Source organism: Mustela nigripes, chromosome 12 (genome assembly GCF_022355385.1).
Source record: "Mustela nigripes isolate SB6536 chromosome 12, MUSNIG.SB6536, whole genome shotgun sequence".
In the NCBI taxonomy this organism is placed as follows: Eukaryota; Metazoa; Chordata; class Mammalia; order Carnivora; family Mustelidae; genus Mustela; species Mustela nigripes.
Window position 1 is genome coordinate 47,509,900 of NC_081568.1, and position 20,033 is coordinate 47,529,932.

Here is a 20,033-nt window from a genome sequence, read left to right on the forward strand (position 1 = left end):
CAAGCCCAAACTCTGAAAGCTGCCCACAGCCCCCCAAGCTGACCACACCCTTTGACTCCCAAGCCTCACAAAACTAAACTAAACCATCCACATCTGCTAAGTTTTCTAAGCCCAACAGTCTCTGATGCAGAAGCAACCATTATGAAACCTGCGAAAAGTCAGAAGCCAAAACGAGGGTCTTCCTCGACGGTTCATCACACTTTATACAAGTAGTTATCTTTTACAGCTTACAAGTATTTTTACAAATCACAAAAGTCAGTAAGCCAAACTGCCAGTGTAGCTGTGCTCAAGACACATATATTCCCACTTTCATGGTGTTATATAATACCCACGGCACAGAGGAGGGAAGGCCCAGCAAAGGTATGTGTTGACTCTGAGGTCACAGAGCCTTCAAGTAAGCCTCAATAAATATGGCTTCCTCCACAGTTACACTATTCCTCTCACGGATGTTGCCCAGGAAAAGCATAAAAACAACTCAGACAGTGAAAGACAATCATGATTCTATTTGAATGAGAATCTACTTCCAAAGAAATACAAAGATTTACCCAACTTTAAGTGAATTTCCCCTAGTTCCTCTTGGCCTAGTCATCACTGTCCTAAGAGCCTGCATAATACTGAGAAGCTCCAGCAACAGATCTTCTGGTTTCCAGAGGACTTACCTAGCTACAGGTACGCCAGGACGGAGTTTTCCAGCTTCTCTGGTGGTCTGTCACCAAGCCTCCATCAAAGGACTTTATGCAGAAGGACGGCTTTCTCCCAGCATTCCATTCTTTATCTCTTTTGCCACACCCATCTCTTTGAAAGCAAAGTTTCTCCAATCTCTCAGTCTTTTCTGCTGGAACTGATCTATTGACTAACTCACAGAGGTTATAAGGAAATGCAAGTGTGCTGTTCTCTCTGCTTGTCCATGTTCTCTGCTAGGATGTTTTCAAAAGATTCAGCAAAGATCTTGATATTACGTCAGGCTCCAGACCCAGAAAGTTATAGAGACTTTGAGACTGCTTCCACATGAAGGGTCCTTAAACGGGCGCCAAACCCCTCAATCTTACAGATGAATACAACAAAGAATAAAAAGAAGAAGAGTATGGGACCCATAGAGGTCACTCAGGTCAGATGGGATAGTGAGAGCCAGGTTTGCCTACTCTACTATTCTTGTCACTCAACAAACATGATTTCACCAAGTGTTTATTAAGCGCCCACGCTAGACAACAGAACACTCTAAGCACATAAAGCGAATCTCCAGTCTCTGCCCTCGGAAGTTTAGGGAAACAAGCTGCCACCTTTAATAAGAAAGAGGTAAAGCTATACTATGCTCCAATTGAATTTATATATTCATCTTTCGGAATAATAACATGCCGGTGAGACTGAGTTTGGAAGCCATGGATGCCAAGGTCAGAAGGCTGGCCGTGAGCCGAGCTCCTGCTCGCTCGCTAGGGGGCACTGTTTGCATAAAGCAGAAGGTTTCCCCAACACCTTTTGCCATTATAGGCCCTTTTTTTCCTGCCTGAAACTAAAACAATGTTATCTACTTAAAAACGACCACAGCACTGACTGGTTTTTGGATTAAAACCTCCAGTCCTCACCTGTGTCTCTTTGTATGATCACAGGATCCTGAGATGTTTCATTCACACCCATTTTAGGGGAGCTGGGGGATCAGAGACAGGTTTTTGTCAGATAGGGTTAGGGTGATTTTCCAAAGGACTCTACCAAACCAAGACCATTGCAGGACTCCGGCAACAAGTCCAACACACTGTTTTGATAGTAGCAGTTCGGCAAAATATACACTAGGCTCTATCGAAACCCTTGGCAGAGCACCGTGTTGGCAATGGGCATTGCAATTTTCAACAATATCCATGACACCCTCTGCTCAGTAATAATATATTTTGATAGAGTGTCAACATTTTATTGGAACACTCACATAGAACTGTTTCCAAGAAATATTAACTGGGGGGAAAAAAGAACCTCACACAACAATCTATTTCAGAGAAATCCATTTTTGTAAAAACACCATGACCAAATGACAGCATACACATATGCATGTGTATCTACATGCCAAAGTCGAGGCAAAGGAGATGGGGGTACCATCCAACATGCTCAGTGTCCTCTCTGGTAGGGGGGCAAGCAGAGGCAAGGGGAACTTTCAGTTTAAAGCTGTGCATATACCAGTTCAGTATTTTTTCTTTAAAGATTTTATTTATTTGACAGAGAGAGACACAGTGAGAGGGGGAACACAATCAGAGGGAGTGGGAGAGGGAGAAGCAGGCTTTCCGCTGAGCAGGGAGCCAGATTCGGGGCTCAATCCCAGGACACTGGGATTATGACCTGAGCCGAAGGCAGATAGATGCCTAAGAACTGAGCCACCCAGGCACCCCCACTTCAGTATTTTTTTTAAAAAATCTTTTTTTTGAGGGAGAGAGAAAAATGCAGGGACAGGGGGCTGGTGCACAGAGGGAGAAGCAGGCTCCCCGCTGAGCAGAGATCCCAAGCTGGACTCCATCCAGGACCCCAAGATCATGAGCAGAAGGCAGACCCTTAACCAAATCAGCCACCCAGCTCTATCATTTCAGTATTTTCAGTACAAAGTGCCGATGTACTGCTTATACAATGTATGTGAAATGTTTTAACTAAAGAAAAATTTTAAAAAATCAAGCGAGTCCCCAAACTGCATATTCCTACAAAAGCAGAAGTCTTTTACATTCGTGTAACATATTTTTCACAACCTAATCACAGCCATTCTTCTCTTTATCCCAGATGGAAAAGAAAGCAGCTTAGGTTGCCTAAAGCCACATTCAGACATCACCAAGCACATAAAAGATGGCAGATTATGAAATAATGCTTTAATCAATAAACAAGTGCTTATATCGTAAAGTGCACGTTTTTCTACAAAATAGAAAATACCTCAAGTCACTCTGTTTATTCATGGAGGGAATGGCTCTGCCATTAGAATCTGTGACACTTCATGTATTCACCCAATTAACAATTTTTTAAAAGATTTTATTTATTTATTTATTTGACAGACAGAGATCACAAGTAGGCAGAGAGGCAAGCAGAGAGAGAAGAGGAAACAGGCTCCCTGCTGAGCAGAGATCCTGATATGGGGCTCCATTCCAGGACCCTGGGATCACAACCAGAGCCGAAAGGCAGAGGCTTTAACCCACTGAGCCACCCTGGTGCCCCCCAATTAACATCTTTTGAGCACCTACTATGTGCCAGGCCATCTTTATCCTATTAGAGTCCCTTGGAATTTTAGAATCAAATTAAGGAAAGAGTAAAGACAAAGATTAGAATGGGAAGGAAAGAGGGGAAAAAAATGAAGATATCACCAAAAAAAAAATGCTTTTCTGTATTATTCAGAATCTAGCGGGCCGGTCTGCTATCTGCTTATGGTCTTTCATTGTAATCAGTTGCTTCGCGCTAGGGCTGCCCTGACGAATGCTGCCTTCCTTGAGGGAAAAACTTACAAATCTTTGTTTCTGTGGCACCTGTGTCATGGTTTGAGTTTGCCATGGAGCAGGTGGAGATTCATCCTGTGGGCTAGTCTACAAACGCTGGTCGGGCACCTGTTCCAAGCCAAGGGTTGTATTGGGCATCTGGGATGGGAGAGGAAGGATAGAATGCGCTGGAGTTAAGCATTGGAGAAGACAAATCACACGCCGAAAAGGTAAACAAATAAGGGAATCTCCATCTCAAACTATGTAGGATGTAAACTAGACCAAAGCTAGGCAGGTTGTGGTACTTCTCGATTGGATGGTCTGGGAAGCCCTCAGCTGCCATGGAACCAGGCAAGACGAGGAAGGCAGCTCTGCAAAGGGTCTGAGAGAAGTATTCCAAACAGAGGGAACAATTCCGCTGCAAAGGCGCTGGAACCAGAAAGAACTTACTTTGCTTTGGAAGCAGAAAGCAGCCCAGCGTGGCTGAAATAGAGTGAGTAAGAAGACGTTGGTGAGGTCGGAAAATATCCAGTCCCATGAGAAGCTGTTGAAAAGTTTTGAATAACAGAGCAATTGCACCTGGTTGATGATGACTTTACAAAAGAAAATACTTGGGCTGCTGTGTAAGGAGTAGGAGATCCCTAGGAGAGCAAAAGTGGAATGGGGGGTCTTGGCAGGAAGCTGTTTCTGGGATGGATGAGGAGGCGCATGGATGGAATGAAAGAAGGAAAAGAGGAAGAGAGGGAGGAACGGAGGAATGAGGAGGGAGGGAAAGGGGACGAGCAGAAGGAAGGAAACGAATGAGTGAGTGAATGATAACTGTGACTACAACGCAACAAGGCCTGTCAGAGTCTCCTAGCCTATGTATTTTTAGCTTAAACTGGTTCCTTTTTTTAAAAAGATTTTATTTATTTATCTGACAGACAGAGATCACAAGCTGGCAGAGAGGCAGGCAGAGAGAGAGGAGGAAGCAGGCTCTCTGTCAAGCAGAGAGTCCGATACAGGGCTCGATCCCAGGACCCCGGGATCATGACCTGAGCCGAAGCCAGAGGCTTTACCCCATTGAGCCACCCAGTTGCCCCCTTAAACCGATTCTTAAGTCAAATTTCAAAAAAAAACCAAAAATAATTCTGAGATGAAAGAACATTGCTGGAGTAAATAGTTTTCTAAAATGTCTGTTAATATACATTTAGCAATACAGTGATTGGCTATAGTGGCTTAATTTAATAGGTATTAAAATACTTATTTTAAAAATATACTGTTCTGGGGCACCTGGCTCAGCTCAGTGGGTTAAGCCTCTGCCTTCGACCCAGGTCATGGACTCAGGGTCCTGGGATTGAGCCCCACATTAGGCTCTCTACTCATAAATAAAAAATCTTTAAAAAAATATTGTCCTATAATCATAATACTTGAAACACAATAATTACTTTTGACACTACAATTCCATACCTATGCCTTGGAAGTACACACATACACATAGGTCTTTGTATAAAGAATGTTCTTTGCAGCCTTATTTGCTAAATATCTATGCATGGGGAAATAATTTAATAGATGATGAAGATTTGTTCTACTTAATACTACCATTATCTCAGTGAAGGCTTTTGTCCCATGTAATCTGACATAAACCAATCACCTTTTTCAAACAGTGGAAAAAGTAAATTGCAATGTGTGTCTTTGTGTGTGTATGAGAGAGAACAGGGAATCATCTAGAACTGTACTAATACTGTAGCCACTAGCCACATGTCACTATAAGGCACTTAAAATGTGACTAATCAGAAATGAGATGTGCTCTAAATAAAAAATACTTACTGGAGTTTCAGGCATAAAATGGGGGAAAAAGGAACTTATTAATGATGTTTGTATTTATTCTACACTAAAATAATACTTTAGATGGCTGAGTTAAAAAAAAAATCTATTAAAAATTAATTTCACCTGTTTCTACTTACCTTTTTAAATGTGGCTAGATATTTTTAAAATTACCTATGTGGTTTTCATTATATTTCTACTAGATGGTGTTGGCCAAAAAGAATGAAGCAATAACAGTGATTCCTCCTGGGCATTGGGATTGGGGAGAAACTTTGATAAGGAGGACAGGGAATAGGAATGCTGACCTTTAACCTAAACTCTGTTTTATTTATCAAAAAGCACTTAACTTAAAATTTTAAAAATCAATAACAGAATTCCAAAATCTGTAGTTAATAGTGTTATAGCAATGCTAATATCTTAGTTTGGGCAGAGGTACCATGGTTATGTACACTGTTAACATTAGAGGAAACTGGTGAATGAATATAGGAACTCTGTACTATCATTGCAATTTTTCTGTAAACCCTAAAGTATTTCAAGATGACAAGTTAAAAAACAATAATAAGGGAAACAAGCAATCTAACAAGATGTGTGTCTTCCACTTCATAGAGATTCTTACTTACATCTTAATATACTGTAAAGCTCCATATCAGCTGTCTAACCCAGAGTGCCCCTTGTAAACACATTTGCTTAAAATAAGAAAGCTAGGATAACGTCCTATTTCTTGGTTTTTACCTGAGATTCTGTTAGGTTGGATGACTCTTTTCTCCCATGGTGATCAGAAGCTATTTGGCTGCTGTTTACATAATAGGAATTTTTGTTGAAGGTTGCTGGAGAGAATGATGGAAGGCACCACTCCCCTGCAAGAACCTTCCAGAGATCCCATAGCCTAAAGCTTTTAAGCTCCTTCCCCTTGGATCCCTACTTTAACTGTCAGATTCAACCAATACTAAGGTCAAGAGATGTTTTCTAAGTCATAGTGGTGAACTTTGGGATAAAGAAATGAATAAAAAAATCTGCATTATAATATAGCTATAATATATTACAGTATATAGTCTATTTGTTACAATATAGCAAAACTGTGGGAAAAAACTTTCCCCTCATTTTTACACTTGTTACTTTTTACTGAAGTGTTTTCTGAACAAGAACTAAATTCAGCTGCAATTAATCAGTAAGGGCAAATGAAGCTGCACATAAAATTTAAAACAGATTAGATACAGATGTACAGATTATAGATATTTCAGAGCTGACCAAAAGAAGGTAAACACTGCATTGGTTGTAGAAACCCTTTCTATTTTACATGAACTAGTTTTACATGAATGAAAGAGTACAAACACAAAATATAGAAATTACAAAAGACATATCAACGTATCATGAACAGGTTACAAGTATAGAATATAAAACCATAATGAAATACTTTCCAAAGGTGACCCACCTACAAAACAATCACATTAAAATAATGTGCACATTTAAACAGATGTCTCACTGCCACCACAAGGGAATAGCTTAAATAATCATTAAAAACAAAAACAACAACAACAAAAAAAACCCCACTGCTTTCTCAGAAAAAGGAGAGTTGCACCGTAAGCTGAAGGAATTCGAACAATAATTCACAAAAGATTATCACTGCTATGAGTGAATGAGTAAATGAGTGACTTGGAATGACCTCTGTAACTGTGGTCACCATTACTGAAGAAATGACACAGAGAATCTACAAGCCTAAAACATTTCTGACTCATATGCTTCTCGGCACAGATTTTCCAGTGAAAACAGACTATGAGCCCTCCTCAAGCTTGTGAACCTTTCGACCAAATGATCCAGCTTTCCTTTTCCCCCACTTCCCAACTGAGTCCCAGAAAAAGATGGTGGAAAAAATCTTAAAAATTGCTGCTCTGGGACATCTATCTATACTTATCTCCAGAAGGATCCAGACTTTCTGAATAGAAACTGGAAACAAAATTGTGTTCAGCTTAATTTTTCAAATTTATATTTAAATGAAAATTGAGTTTAAATGAGAATGGACATGATGGGGTACCCAAAAATCAACTAAGGAGGCATTGACCTGCTTGGAACTTCTGCCTCGGGAATTCCAAATCTAGAAGAAGTGATATGCAGATAAAACACAGTCCTGCTATGTTTTTCAGTCTCAAATGGTCAAGGAGTGCCCCTGTCCTGGGGGTCTCCTGTGGAAGAGCTGTGGAGGAAAAATGCTGAGATGCTTCTAGGAGCAAGCTATACATCCGATCTTATTACACTGTTTTTAATTAAGTTACCACTTATCTCCTGGGCTCTTTGTAGTAGCCTTGTAGGGGTTTGTTCCCCTTTCTGCCAACTTCCCCCTTCCACATAATTGACATAGAAGAGATTCTACTCTGAAAACCAGGATTCCAGTCCTGGCTTGCTGCCAGTCTTGACCTTAAATCTAGCTTAACCTAGTCTTCATTTCTTCCTATGATCAGGAAGACAAACAGGAAAACAGTGCTATAATGCTTAAATCTAATTTTCTATTACAAAAAAAAAAATAATAATTCCAACAATTATAAAATCACGTAAAGGACAAAGTCTGTCACATGACCATTTGCCCCTGTGGGGTAGCCGTATTAATTTTGGTGTATTTTTCCAGATTTTTTTAAAGGCAAAAGAAAAAATGAGCATCTACTACATACATTGTTCCAGAATTTTTTTCTTTTGTTTACAATATAGTGTTCTCCTCTAACAAGTAATATAAACTCCATGAGAGCAGGAATTTTGTCCGTTTCCCTCACTGCCGTATTTCTAGAGAGAAGAACAGTGTCTGGCACAAAGTAGGTACCAGTAAATGCTCAATGACTGAATGAATGGAATGAATCCACCTTATGTCAGATCAAATGAGTTCTGTGGGGTCAAGGATAAGTCTGTTTGGTCTCTCTTTATGACCTCAGCACCAGAACATCTGGCATATAGTAGACATTTAAATATTCATTGAATTAGGAAAACAGTTCAGTGATGAATTAACACCATTTAATTCTTTTTAACTGCACCAGCATGTTGACATCACAATAACCAACGATTCCCCAGGTGGTGAAAAGTCTCTTACAAGTACTGTTGCAATGATCATCCTGGCTACATTACCCTTGTTTAAAGATTTTTGTAGGATAAGAATTTCTTTCTGCTGGGGAAACCATTGAGTCGATCTCAATAAGTTCTGAAATCCCTTCCCTCTAGAATTTCATAACTTTAAAATACTTATAATTAATTCTTAGTCTTGTATGAGAGCTGCTGCCTATCAATGCAATGCAATGCCTATCATTGCAAAATGATCTCCCTTATATATCTCCCTATAGAAAGGCAGTACTTCCCAAAACTGTCTAAATGCAGCCTGAACATTATAACTCACACAAGACTGCCAGAAAGATTCCTAGAAACAAACAGGCTGCCTATATCGTTGGTGACCAACATTTTCTGCATACAGCATGGTAGCCGTTTAATTATTACGTGGGGAGGAGCAGTTCTAAGGCAGCAACAGGACTTTATTGTTGATTATTTAGGTGCTGAGGAGGCTCAGCAGAAAGGGGGATCCAGGGGTACCTGGATGGTTCGGTTGGTTAAGTATCTGACTCAATTTTAGCTCAGGTCATGATCTTAGAGCTCAAGCCCCACATTGGACTCCGTGCCAGCTGTGGAGCCTGCTTAAGATTCCTTCTCTTCCTTTTCCTCTGCCCCTCTCCAGAAAAAAAAAAAAAAGAAGAAGAAAGAAAGAGAAAGAGAGAGTGAAAGAGAGAGAGAGAGAAAGAGAGAGGGAGAAGAGAAAGGGAAAGAGAAGAAAAAGAAAAGAGAAAAAAGAAAGGAAAAGAAAAGAAAAAGAAAGGCGACACAGACAAAAGAGTAACAGGCTTCCAAAGGCCTGAGCTGGGAATGAAGCTAAGAAACAAACACCACCTGGGATCAGGTAAGGGCAGATATGGGATCTTAGGACTATCTGTGTGCTCTCTGGAAGAGCTCTATGTAAACCCTACAATGGAAAAGACTTTGCAGAAGGCTACCTTTCTTAGGTTTTTTTCACTCCAAAGATGTTTAATAAATTTCTGTGAGGTGTGAGAGCACTGGGCAGGTAAAAAATGGGTAAAATAAACCAAGTCGCTACCACCTTGAAATTGAAGCTGAAGAAGCACAGTCTTTCCCTCAAAGAACTTGATGCTGATCTAGACTGTTGGAGCCCTTTGCCTTCTTTCCACCAGAATGTGTGTCCCAGTTACCGCTTCTTCTTCTATAAAAGCAGAGCTCCAGTTCTCTCCATAAATGGAGAAGTTGCTGGGAGATGTTTCCCGTTGAGTGCACCCCAGACAAAACTTGGCAACACACAGGAGGCACACTTCCTTTTTCTCTGGGAGCTCCTGCCACACCACAGGACCTGCTGGGCAGTCTACCTAACTGGCAAAGGAGAGCTCTGCAGTGGTACTTACTGTTAAAGAATCAATATTCAGAGAAGAAGCACTAGTCTTGAAACTCAGAGAGAACATTCGAGACTCTCTCCTCCTCCAGTAGCTTCTTAACTTTTTATAGATCACAGATCTCTTTGAAAATCAGCGGCCCCTTTTGTCTTTCTGTCCCCAAAAAGACACGCACGTATCTCAGCACATAATTTTCCCTATATTTTCAGGAGCTCTGTTGATCCGTCATGTGACTGAATTTCCTGGCATTTCGGGGACTGCATATTAAAAATTCATACTCTATATAAAAGCCCATTTGAGCTATAATGTCCCAATTAGTAGTCTTTGAGTTGGGTAGCCCTGATGGCTGAAACACAGAAGTCATGTTGTGCCAACTGCAGGGCAGGTCACCGTTCCCTCCCTCTGGGAGCTAATTATCATCAAAAAGTGTAAAAACTCTGCTTGGTGGCCATGGACAGAGTCTCTAAAACTGATCATTTGACACATTTCATAGTTTTCAAAGATGACACTATGCTCAAAAATGACGTCGTGGGATCTGGTGGCACTTAAAGGGTTAAACCTCTAGGTTGTCAGGATTGCTGCTCGTTGTTGACATAGCAGTAGTATTCGTATGGATCTTCCATTTCATATATGTTCTCCTCAATGACATAGATGTTTTCCTGCGAGCGCATTCCTTCTGCTCCTGTGTTTGCTAACCCCAAGGGAGGGGGGCTGCCCAAAGTGAGGAGGCTGTGGAAAGAAATGTCCCAGTTGAGTTCAGCATCTCCTGGGTAGCACAGAATACAGTTAAGAGGACGAACAAATGTAGTACATGATCCCCAATCAGGTCCTAACTAGGAGGAAAAGGCCATAAAACAGCAATAAAATAACATGTGGAATAATTAAGGAAATTTGAATTCATCTTCATTTTCTTAAGTACAAAATTGGCATGGTTTTATATGGAGGGACAGACTGAAGTCTTGAGGTGAAGTGTGAAGATGCCTGAAATGTCCTTACAAATGGTTCAGGAAAAAACTGTGTATATAAACAGAGAAACAAACCAAGCAAGTATGTCAAAATGTTAAATCACAGGTTTCATTGAAAGGTTCTATGGTGCCTTGTATGGTAACTTCAGTTCTTCTATGGGCTTGAATAATTTCAAAAAGAAAAAAGTATGAATATGTTATGGACCGAGTCAGACTTGAGTTGGAATTCTATCTCTGTCTCTTACCAGCCATAGTATCTTAGACAAACTGGGTGGTTGGTTGTTTCTTTTTTCACTCACTCAATCAAGAAATATTTAGGATGTTAGACACTATTCCAGGAAGCAAGAAATGCTGCAGTGAACAATACACAAAAATCCCATGGAGGTGGCGTGTTAGTAAACTTCGTATCTCAGTGTTGTCATCTGTAAAATGGGAATAATAAGCATTCTATTTCACAGGGCTGCCATAAGGAGCATTTATTCGCTCAGTCATCAGATAAAGTGCCTACTAAGCATCATGTTCTCTATCAAGAGGTAGGGAAACTAATGTGGCAAGAGTGCCCTAATTTTCTATGGAACTTACATATATAGATAGAGATGAACGTTAACCAGATAACTTTACCAAATAATTTCAACCAAATAATGAACTAATTCATGTAAATATTACCTATGTGTAGTATCACATTTCAAATTTCAGCTCTAATAACAAATCTTCACACAGAAGATAGAAAGCCAGTGATAATTAAATATTTTATTTGGCCTTATTTGACTTTATTACTATAGATTATCTGTCTTCATAAATTACTATCTCTACTTTCTCTAAAATTATTCATGGTCTAGATAGTATTCAACGGGCAGAGTCTTTTTTTTTTTTTACACTTCATTCTACCCATGTACCAAAAATCAGTACATTCCACTAGAAGTTATTTAAGCTTTATGTATTTAGCATGGAGGTATGTGCATGTGTGTATATGTATTCATATACATATAGTTAAAAATGGATACCAAGACTGCAGTATAATAGACCAGTAGATCTCAACCCTGTTTCCACGTTAGAATCACCTGGAAATTTTTTAGAAAAACACTTATGCTTAGGTCCCACCCCCAAAGATTCTGATTTATTTGCTCTGGGGTTGGCAACAATATGTTCAATGCCCTAGATGATTCTAATAGGAACATAAGTTGAGAATGCCTGGGCTGATCTATAAAAGCCCAAGAGTAGATTCTGGGTTTCTCACTCACTTTTGTAACCCAGTAGCTCAATCATCGAAGGGTCAATTCATTGAAAAAAAAATTATTATACAGAAAAGCATTTCCTATCAATAGCAAGATGAATTCTACACCTTAACTTTAGGCCATGAAACTAGAGAAATCAAAAAGAAAAACAGAGTAGCATGTTTAATTAGTATTGCATTAATCCATGCCTAAGGTAAGAAAGAAGTCTAAGTTTAAATCCTAGGGCCGGACTTCTAAGAGCAAAGCCATCTTAGCATAGGGGCCTCCAACATTCTCACCTTCCCCTACAACACCCATTATTCTTACCTTGAGTTCTGTAACTTCTCTTTGCTATAAGAATACCCTAGGTAAAAAGTAGAAGAAAAGTCAATTAAAAATATTCTCATGAAACAAAAGAGATAAGAAATAAAATGAACTCACTGGAGGCAGGGAGTGTTTAGGGAAATCTGGTCTCCTTTTGGATTGAAATAAATCAAACTATCAATGTGTGTCTTGATTTGTTACACAAACTATGCTAGTAAGTAATACAGATGCATTTCTTACATTCGGCAAATATATGGAGCATCTACTATGTGCCTGGTAGGATGCTAGGCACTGGAGATGCAAAAGTGAATTGTGATCCCTGACTTCTTCAAAGTTGTGTTCTAGGGAGGCAGGCATTTAAATAATAATTTCAAATTGTGGAACTAATAAGGCTCTAGAACAGATGATGGAGAGTGTGGTCAGGAAAAAAAACTCTCAGAAGAGGTGAACTTCAAGCTCAGTTCTGAACAAAGAGAATGTGTCAGCCAAGTGAAGAGCCAGGGGGAGAATTCAACCAGAGGTGGTAAACCCTGGTAACCCCTGGTAAAGATGATGGGGGGTTCCTGAAACTGAAATAAGGGAGTGGCCCAACATAAGGTCTGAGAGGTATGCTGGGGCTAGCTCCAAAGGACCTTTTACATCATAATCAAGATTTTGGAATTTATTCAAAGACCTATTAGAAATAATTGGAGAGCAGAAATATGAGAGCTAATTTGGGTTTTAAGATCACACTAGCTGCTGTGTGAAGAGTAGATTAAAAGAGGCATAAAAAAAATGGAGAAGTGAGTAGAGATCATGATGCCTCAGATCAGAGGAAGGTGGTGACCAAGAGAGATGAGAATAATGAATGGATTTTACATGTATTTTGGAGAAAGTCTGCAGGAATTAAAACTGAATTTTGTGTTAAGAGAAAACAGGATTCAAGGATGGCCTCTGGCTTTGACTTAAGCAACCAGATGGATGGTAGTGAAACGCTATAATGGGGAAGATCAGAGAGGCAGAAGTTGTGTTCTGGGAAGGTGGAATATGGACTCTAGACCTCCATTTTGGACATGTTAAATGTGGGAGACATCTAAGTGGAGGTATCAACTGTACAGACACTCTGACTTGTAGAGGGAAATTAAGGATGACATTTAAGCCTGTCGAAATATAGATCACCTAAAGGGTGTATAAGAAAGGGAAAGGGCCAGCCCTGAGGAGTATCAACATCTAAAGGTGAAGCAGAAAAAAGAAATAACAAAAATGACTGAAAAGTATTGGCCAATGAAGTAGGAGAGTGGTGTTCTATAAGCCCAGAGAAGGAAGACTTTCTAGAATGAGTGAGGGTCGATTTGATTAAATATTGCTGAAAGATTGATGACAATGAAGACAGAGGTGTCTACGGGATGATTCTAGAGAAAGGGGTAAAAAGAAGAATGAAGTCTTGGCTAAGGCAAAGAAGGAATAGGTCTTTGATACTTCATCAGTTGAGTGAGAAATGAGGGAGATTTGAGTAGTACTGAGGATGGATGTTCATTGCAAAGAGAGCACTAGAAAGATACAAGATTGCTAGTTGTATTGTTGCCAATTAATGGCTTTGATATCCTGACTTAAACACCTGTCACCTTGGTTTTAAGATTTTCTCCAGCAACTTCTAGGGAAAATATCACAAATCAAACATGACTTTCCCATCTGTTCTTCTAGGTAACCATGTCTTTGGAGTAATAAAGATGTGGGTACAAAGTGTCAGACTTCCCCCAATGAGAAGAAACCTCACTTCAAACCTCTTTACACAGACTAGAACGGCCCCTAATATCCAGCCCATGGCAGAACTCAAAAAGGTAATGAGTGCTATTACTGCTCTTTATCAACTTGTAGGCTTTACATCCTTGTGATCAATCCATGAACCCCCACCCCCGCTACCTCTCAGTAAACTCAGGTAAGTGTGGATGGGGAGATTTTTTCTTTGAACAATCCATTTACCAATAATGGCAGAATAGCATAATGGTGAAGAAGAGGAGAATCTTGTCTTCAGATTCCATATCTATCAATTAACCGTATGACTTTGGACAGCACCTTAGTTCTCCATTTGGTAAATTGGAATAATACTAGTATCTTTGTCAGTAGAGTAATTATGAGAATTTAATATGCATAAAGCACTCATCAGCTTTAAGCCACACAACTAGGGTGACCAATTCATCCTGATTTTCCAATCTCTGTCCCAATTTTAGCACTGGAATCCCACATCCTAGGAACCCCATCATTTCCGGGCAAACCTGGGACAGCTGGTCACCCACTATGCATGTTTAAGTAGAGTAGGAAAGGCTGTTAGAATGTACTAAGCCATGGAGTATAAGGCCTTAGTCTCTGCCCTCAAAGAGAAGAGAATATATCATAATTACAACAGTGTGTGAGGCTTCTGGGGTGATGCCATTGGTTGAGTCTTAAAGGTCGTGATAGACTTCCATGTTGAAATTCATCAAGTTGGACATACTTTAAATATGCAGTTAAAGTATAATAAACCATAACTTAAGAAGATTTTTTAAATAAAAATCACTTAAATAATAATGTGTGTACAAATGCAGTGAAGGAGCAAAACACAAATGTACAAATCCTGGCCCATGACCCATCGGAAACAGGACTTGCCACCTCTCCCTAAAGACCTATGCCTGAGGCATAAATAAGATAGGAAAATGCACAGAAAGAAATGAGTTTTGTTTTTGTGCTTCCTAATAAGCCTAATTCATGATTTAAAGAGGTTTTTGTTCTTAGCCAAAGGTAAGAGACTAGGTGCTCGAATCAGCCTGCTTGGGTCTGAATTCCAGCTTTGCCTCTTAGGGATTCTGAAACCGTGGCAAAGTGACTTACTCTCTTGTAGCTATACTTCCTGCATGATAAAATGGTGATAAATACTACCTACTGCATAAGATGGTGATAATAAAATGTAGGTAAAAACATTTAGCACAATGCCTGCATATTACATGGTAAGCACTGAGTAAAAAATAGCTATTATTATTGGTAGGTTTGGGAGGACTACAGGGTGTTCAGTTTTATCACCTTCAGGTATAAGTATAAACTTATATTTCTATCTAGGTTTGTGTTGGTTCTTTTTTAAAATTTTTATTTATTTATTTGAGAGAGAGAATGAGAGAGAGAGAGAGACAGAGCATGAGAGGGGGGAGGGCCAGAGGGAGAAGCAGACTCCCCGCTGAGCAGGGAGCCCATTGCGGGACTCGATTCCAAGACTCCAGGATCATGACCTGAGCTGAAGGCAGACACTTAACCAATTGAGCCACCCAGACACCCTGTTGGTTCCTTTTCTAACATCAGAGGGAGAGAGAAGCAACATCAACCAACTTACATGTGAGAATTAAAGCACCAGTGATAAGGAGAAGAGCCAGCCCGGCGGAGACCCCTGCTCCAATGTAGACTCCCATTCTAGTGGTCGCACCAGCGTCTTGTAACTCAGTAGCCCACGTGGGTATTTGCTATGGAAACACAAAGAGAACTGTAGCAGGTGGCAGGAAACCAGTTGTGTGCTCAGCCAGTCTCATGACTTGTGCATCAGACCGTCCCTTTCATAGCACCACAGGAGGGCAGGGACCTTGAGACGTCTCTGATCTGTCTCCTTGCAGACAGGCCTTACACCCCCAAAGAAAGCAATGAGCATACTCTTCACAGATAGTAAGGCAATAAAATGTGTCACTTCTATGCTGTTGGGGGCACAAGGAGCCCTTAGTAAATGGACTCCCCTCCCGTCCCAAATAAAAATGGGCTTTAGAGTGGAACTCCATTCATTCAAGGGCCCTGGTGTTCCAGAGAGTTTCAGAGCGGTCAAAACTTGGTGTCTTGCAGAGAAACCCCCATATTCACAGAAAGACAGTGATTTAAAAGCCAGACCTTTACAGCCAGACAGTCTTGGGTTCAAATCCCAGGTCTCCCACCATCATATAGACTCCTTGGAAAAATTAAGTGATAAGAAATATAAAATGCTCAGCACAGCGTTAGCAGTGGTTACTATTATGGCTATCGCTCTGATCCACTGAACTGTTTAATTGTTTAACTGAGACTCAGAAAATTCTTTTGCTTCCAAAATTTTAGTCCATGTTCCCGTTTAAAAACAATAATAGGGAACACATTTAAAACAAAGAAGTCAAAGAAATTAAATCCTGCACTTATTCAATAAACATGTACTACAGGAGTGTTAATTGCAAGGTACTGTGCATTAAATACTATAGATATACAGAGGTACTTAGAGTCAGTCCTTGGTCACAGAGAGGGGCAAACACAGAGTGCTGAGCCTTGGTTGTAAACACACAAGTAGGGGACTTGGTTAAATGAAGGCAGACTCCTGGATATGTCCCCCCAAAATTTCTAAGTTGCCACTATAAGCTTGCTATCTAGGGGATTTCCTTTTACTCTGAGAAGGTGGGAGACACTAAATTTGTGGTTAATTAAAATATTGATTTATTTATAGGTGGATATAGAAATTCTTGGCTTACAATATTCCTGACTGCTGTCTTGTCATATAGTAATAAATTTAAATAATCTTTTTCATTGGGCTTGCCATGGAAATGAGAAGAAATACACTCTAGGGAGATGGAGGGTCTTTGAACCCTCCACAGGGTCATACAGTTGTGAAATAGGAGAAGAGGGACAAGAGAGTAGTGCTTCCTCGTTTTGGTTTTCTGACACTTACTACGTGCCAGGCATTTTACGTATATTCCCTTATTCTACCCTTACAACAGGCCTATGCAGTTGGAACTGGCATCATCAGCCAAGGGCACTGAGGCTAAGGGAGACTAAGGCATTTTTTTTTTTTCCCCAAGCAGAGAGCAAACAAGAAGGACTAAAGCTGAACTTTCTTTTCTCTGAGTTGAGCATGAAGTTAACACACATATACACATGCACACACACACACAGGCATACAAATGCACTTACAGTGTGTTCCTTATCATGGAGGCCCTCCAGTGTCTGAGTCTCTGCCATAAAGAGAAAAAAAAAAGCCAATAGAATGGTCAGGAATTTTTTCTTTTATCTAACTTTTAAAAAATCCTAAAGACACCTATAATTTTATTTGAAATTAAATCTACTTTATACTCATCACAATAATTAATCACAAGACCAATAAAATTTTTTAAATACCTGCAAAGCAATTTTAGGGTGACCAAATTTTTTTTTAAGATTTTATTTATTTATTTGACACATAGAGAAATCACAAGTAGACAGAGAAGCAATCAGAGGGAGAGGGGGAAGCAAACTCCCCACTGAGCAGAGAGCCTGATGCAGGGCTTGATCTCAAGGACCCTGAGACCATGACTTGAGCCAAAGGCAGAGGCTTAACCCACTGAGGCACCCAGGTGCCCCTAGGGTGACCAAATTTTTTTAACCAGATAATGAACCCAGCTCTTTAGGTGCAATAAAAAGGAGACCTCTGCCAGGAAGACCTCTGTTGAATATATGCTTTGTTGTGTCCACAGGGCCCCAAAGAGGACTGCAGAATTCCAACAACATTGATATCACTCAAGCAGGCGTTATATTTTAATTAGACTTTAAAATATAACAGAAGTTAATTTTCTTGAAAAAGTTTAACGTTTACTCATTAAGAGGGAGACAGGGTATTTGGTTGCCTAAAAATGAAAATAATAATAACAATAGCTCTAATTTACCATGAACAGACATTGTGCTAAATTCTTTGAGCAAAGTATCTCATTTAGCATTCAAAACAGTTATCCTAAAGTAGGGACTATTAGCTCCATTACTTAGATGAAGAAGCTGAAAATTCAGAAGGGAACAGACTTACTCAGGGTAATGGAGCTTAGTGAATAACAGAAATGGCCTTCCGGTTTAGGTCTGCATGGCTTCAAACAGACACTCCCATGCTGCCTTCAACAACCCTCACCTTGGCACGGTCACTTCCAAGTGGACACACTGCCCAGTTGCCAGCTCACCTTTTTTTCCTTCTTACCCATTTACTTATTCATCTGTCTATCTATTCGATGAACATGGTCTACACCCTTACTCTATACCAGGCATGGGGTACAGAGCTGCCAACAGCCTGGGCACAGGCCCTGACCTCACAGATGCTGCCTTCTAAAAAAATCAATATAGAATGTCAGCTTTGGGGAACTTAAGGATGCCTGTTCATGTCTCTGGCTGAGTCAGAGGCTCTGAAACTTTTTAAATGTCATGGCCACTTTCTAGAAGCCTGAAAGCCCAAGTCCTTTCATATAAAACCCCTGGTTTAATAAACCATGATTTTAATATTAAAATTTTAATACTCTCAGCCTGAATACATTTTTTAAAAAAAGGAAATAAAAGAGATTCTCTTCCACTTGCCTCTGCTCTTATTACTACCCAAAAGGAATTTAAAGTATAAAAACCACATTGGTGGAACTGCTAAGTAAACATGAATCTAACCACACACAAGATTTTCTAATGTAATTCCAGTTTCTGCTTCCCTGTAATTATTTCTCTTGCTCTAAATGGTAAGACTGACTTCTCCTCTTTAAAAAAAAATCAATTTACAGTGAAAATAACCCAAGAGTACTGTTTTATTGATTATCACAGCTTAATTTCATATAGATAACCATCAACCAAGGTGAGTAGGACAGTTAAAAAAAATATGCATTAGTTTTCCTAGAGAACCCAAGACTTGGCTGGAGTGGAGGGGGCTTTGAGGGCAGGATGAGATGGTCTCAGAGCATATAAATCTATCGTTACCATCTAGCACGTATTACCTGCCACACATGGTGCTTAGCACTTTATTCACATATCTTTCAATCTTCACCACAATATAGTAGTACTGTTATTTTTCCACTTTTCAAAAGAAGAACCTGAGTCTCAGAGAGGTACTTGGCATAAGATCACACAACCAGTAATTTGGCAAACCTGAGATTCAAACCAAGTCGATCTCCAGAGCTGAGGACTCACCATGACCTGGCTCCACCTCCTTCAGGTTGAAGAGACATGACAATGTTTTGTGTTCAAAGCATGTTTAGCAGCTTCCAAGACCCTTGGAACCTTTACTTATTAAGGCTCCACTCCACTTAATAGCAAACATATTCAATGTACCCACATTCCACATTAAAAGAAAAGGTATGTATACCTACACCAAGTTGACTTACAAGGGGAGACCCCATCGTTGTTGCCCTAGAGGAAAGGAACTAAAAAGTAAAAACTAAAGGGAAAAGGACTTGTTTATGATATGGACAACCCTGAGGAAATGCACTAGCTCAGGAGGAAGGTGTGTGGGTGGGCATACAGTGAATGCCCACTTGGCAGTGACGTTGTAAAGAACACTAGAGCCCTGAATGGGAACATGGGCATCAATAAATATTGACTAGGGTTAATTACAGGGAAGCAGAACCTGGATTTACATTAGAAAATCTTGCGTGTGGAATCTCCACACTGTTCTCCAAAGAGGCTGCACCAACTCGCATTCCCACCAACAGTGTAAGAGGGTTCCCCTTTCTCCACATCCCCTCCAACACAGTGTGGAGATTCCTCAAGAAATTAAAAATAAAGCTTCCCTATGACCCTGCAATTGCACTACTGGGTATTTACCCCAAAGATATAGATGTCATGAAAAGAAGGGCCATCTGTACTCCAATGTTTATAGCAGCAATGGCACGGTCGCCAAACTGTGGAAAGAACCAAGATGCCCTTCAACAGACGAATGGATAAGGAAGATGTGGTCCATATACACTATGGAGTATTATGCCTCCATCAGAAAGGATGAATACCCAACTTTTGTAGCAACATGGATGGGACTGGAAGAGATTATGCTTAGTGAAATAAGTCAAGCAGAGAGAGTCAATTATCATATGGTTTCACTTAATTGTGGAGCATAACAAATAGCATGGAGGACATGGGGAGATAGAGAGA

The 20,033-nt window shown here is 40.0% G+C and overlaps 1 protein-coding gene across 1 annotated transcript in view; it reads right to left on the bottom strand.

Annotated features, from left to right (window-relative positions):
- Nucleotides 1–6,277: 6,277 nt before the first annotated feature.
- Nucleotides 6,278–20,033, bottom strand: part of HAVCR2 (hepatitis A virus cellular receptor 2) — a 21,874-nt gene continuing 8,118 nt past the window's right edge. Inside the window, exons 5-8 of the mRNA XM_059416543.1 lie at nucleotides 17,088–17,128; nucleotides 15,508–15,634; nucleotides 12,171–12,207; nucleotides 6,278–10,393 (exon numbers count right to left, since the gene is read on the bottom strand). Coding sequence (XP_059272526.1) covers nucleotides 10,234–10,393; nucleotides 12,171–12,207; nucleotides 15,508–15,634; nucleotides 17,088–17,128 — 365 coding nt within the window. The 3' untranslated portion in view covers nucleotides 6,278–10,233. The remainder of the gene's footprint in view (nucleotides 10,394–12,170; nucleotides 12,208–15,507; nucleotides 15,635–17,087; nucleotides 17,129–20,033) is intronic.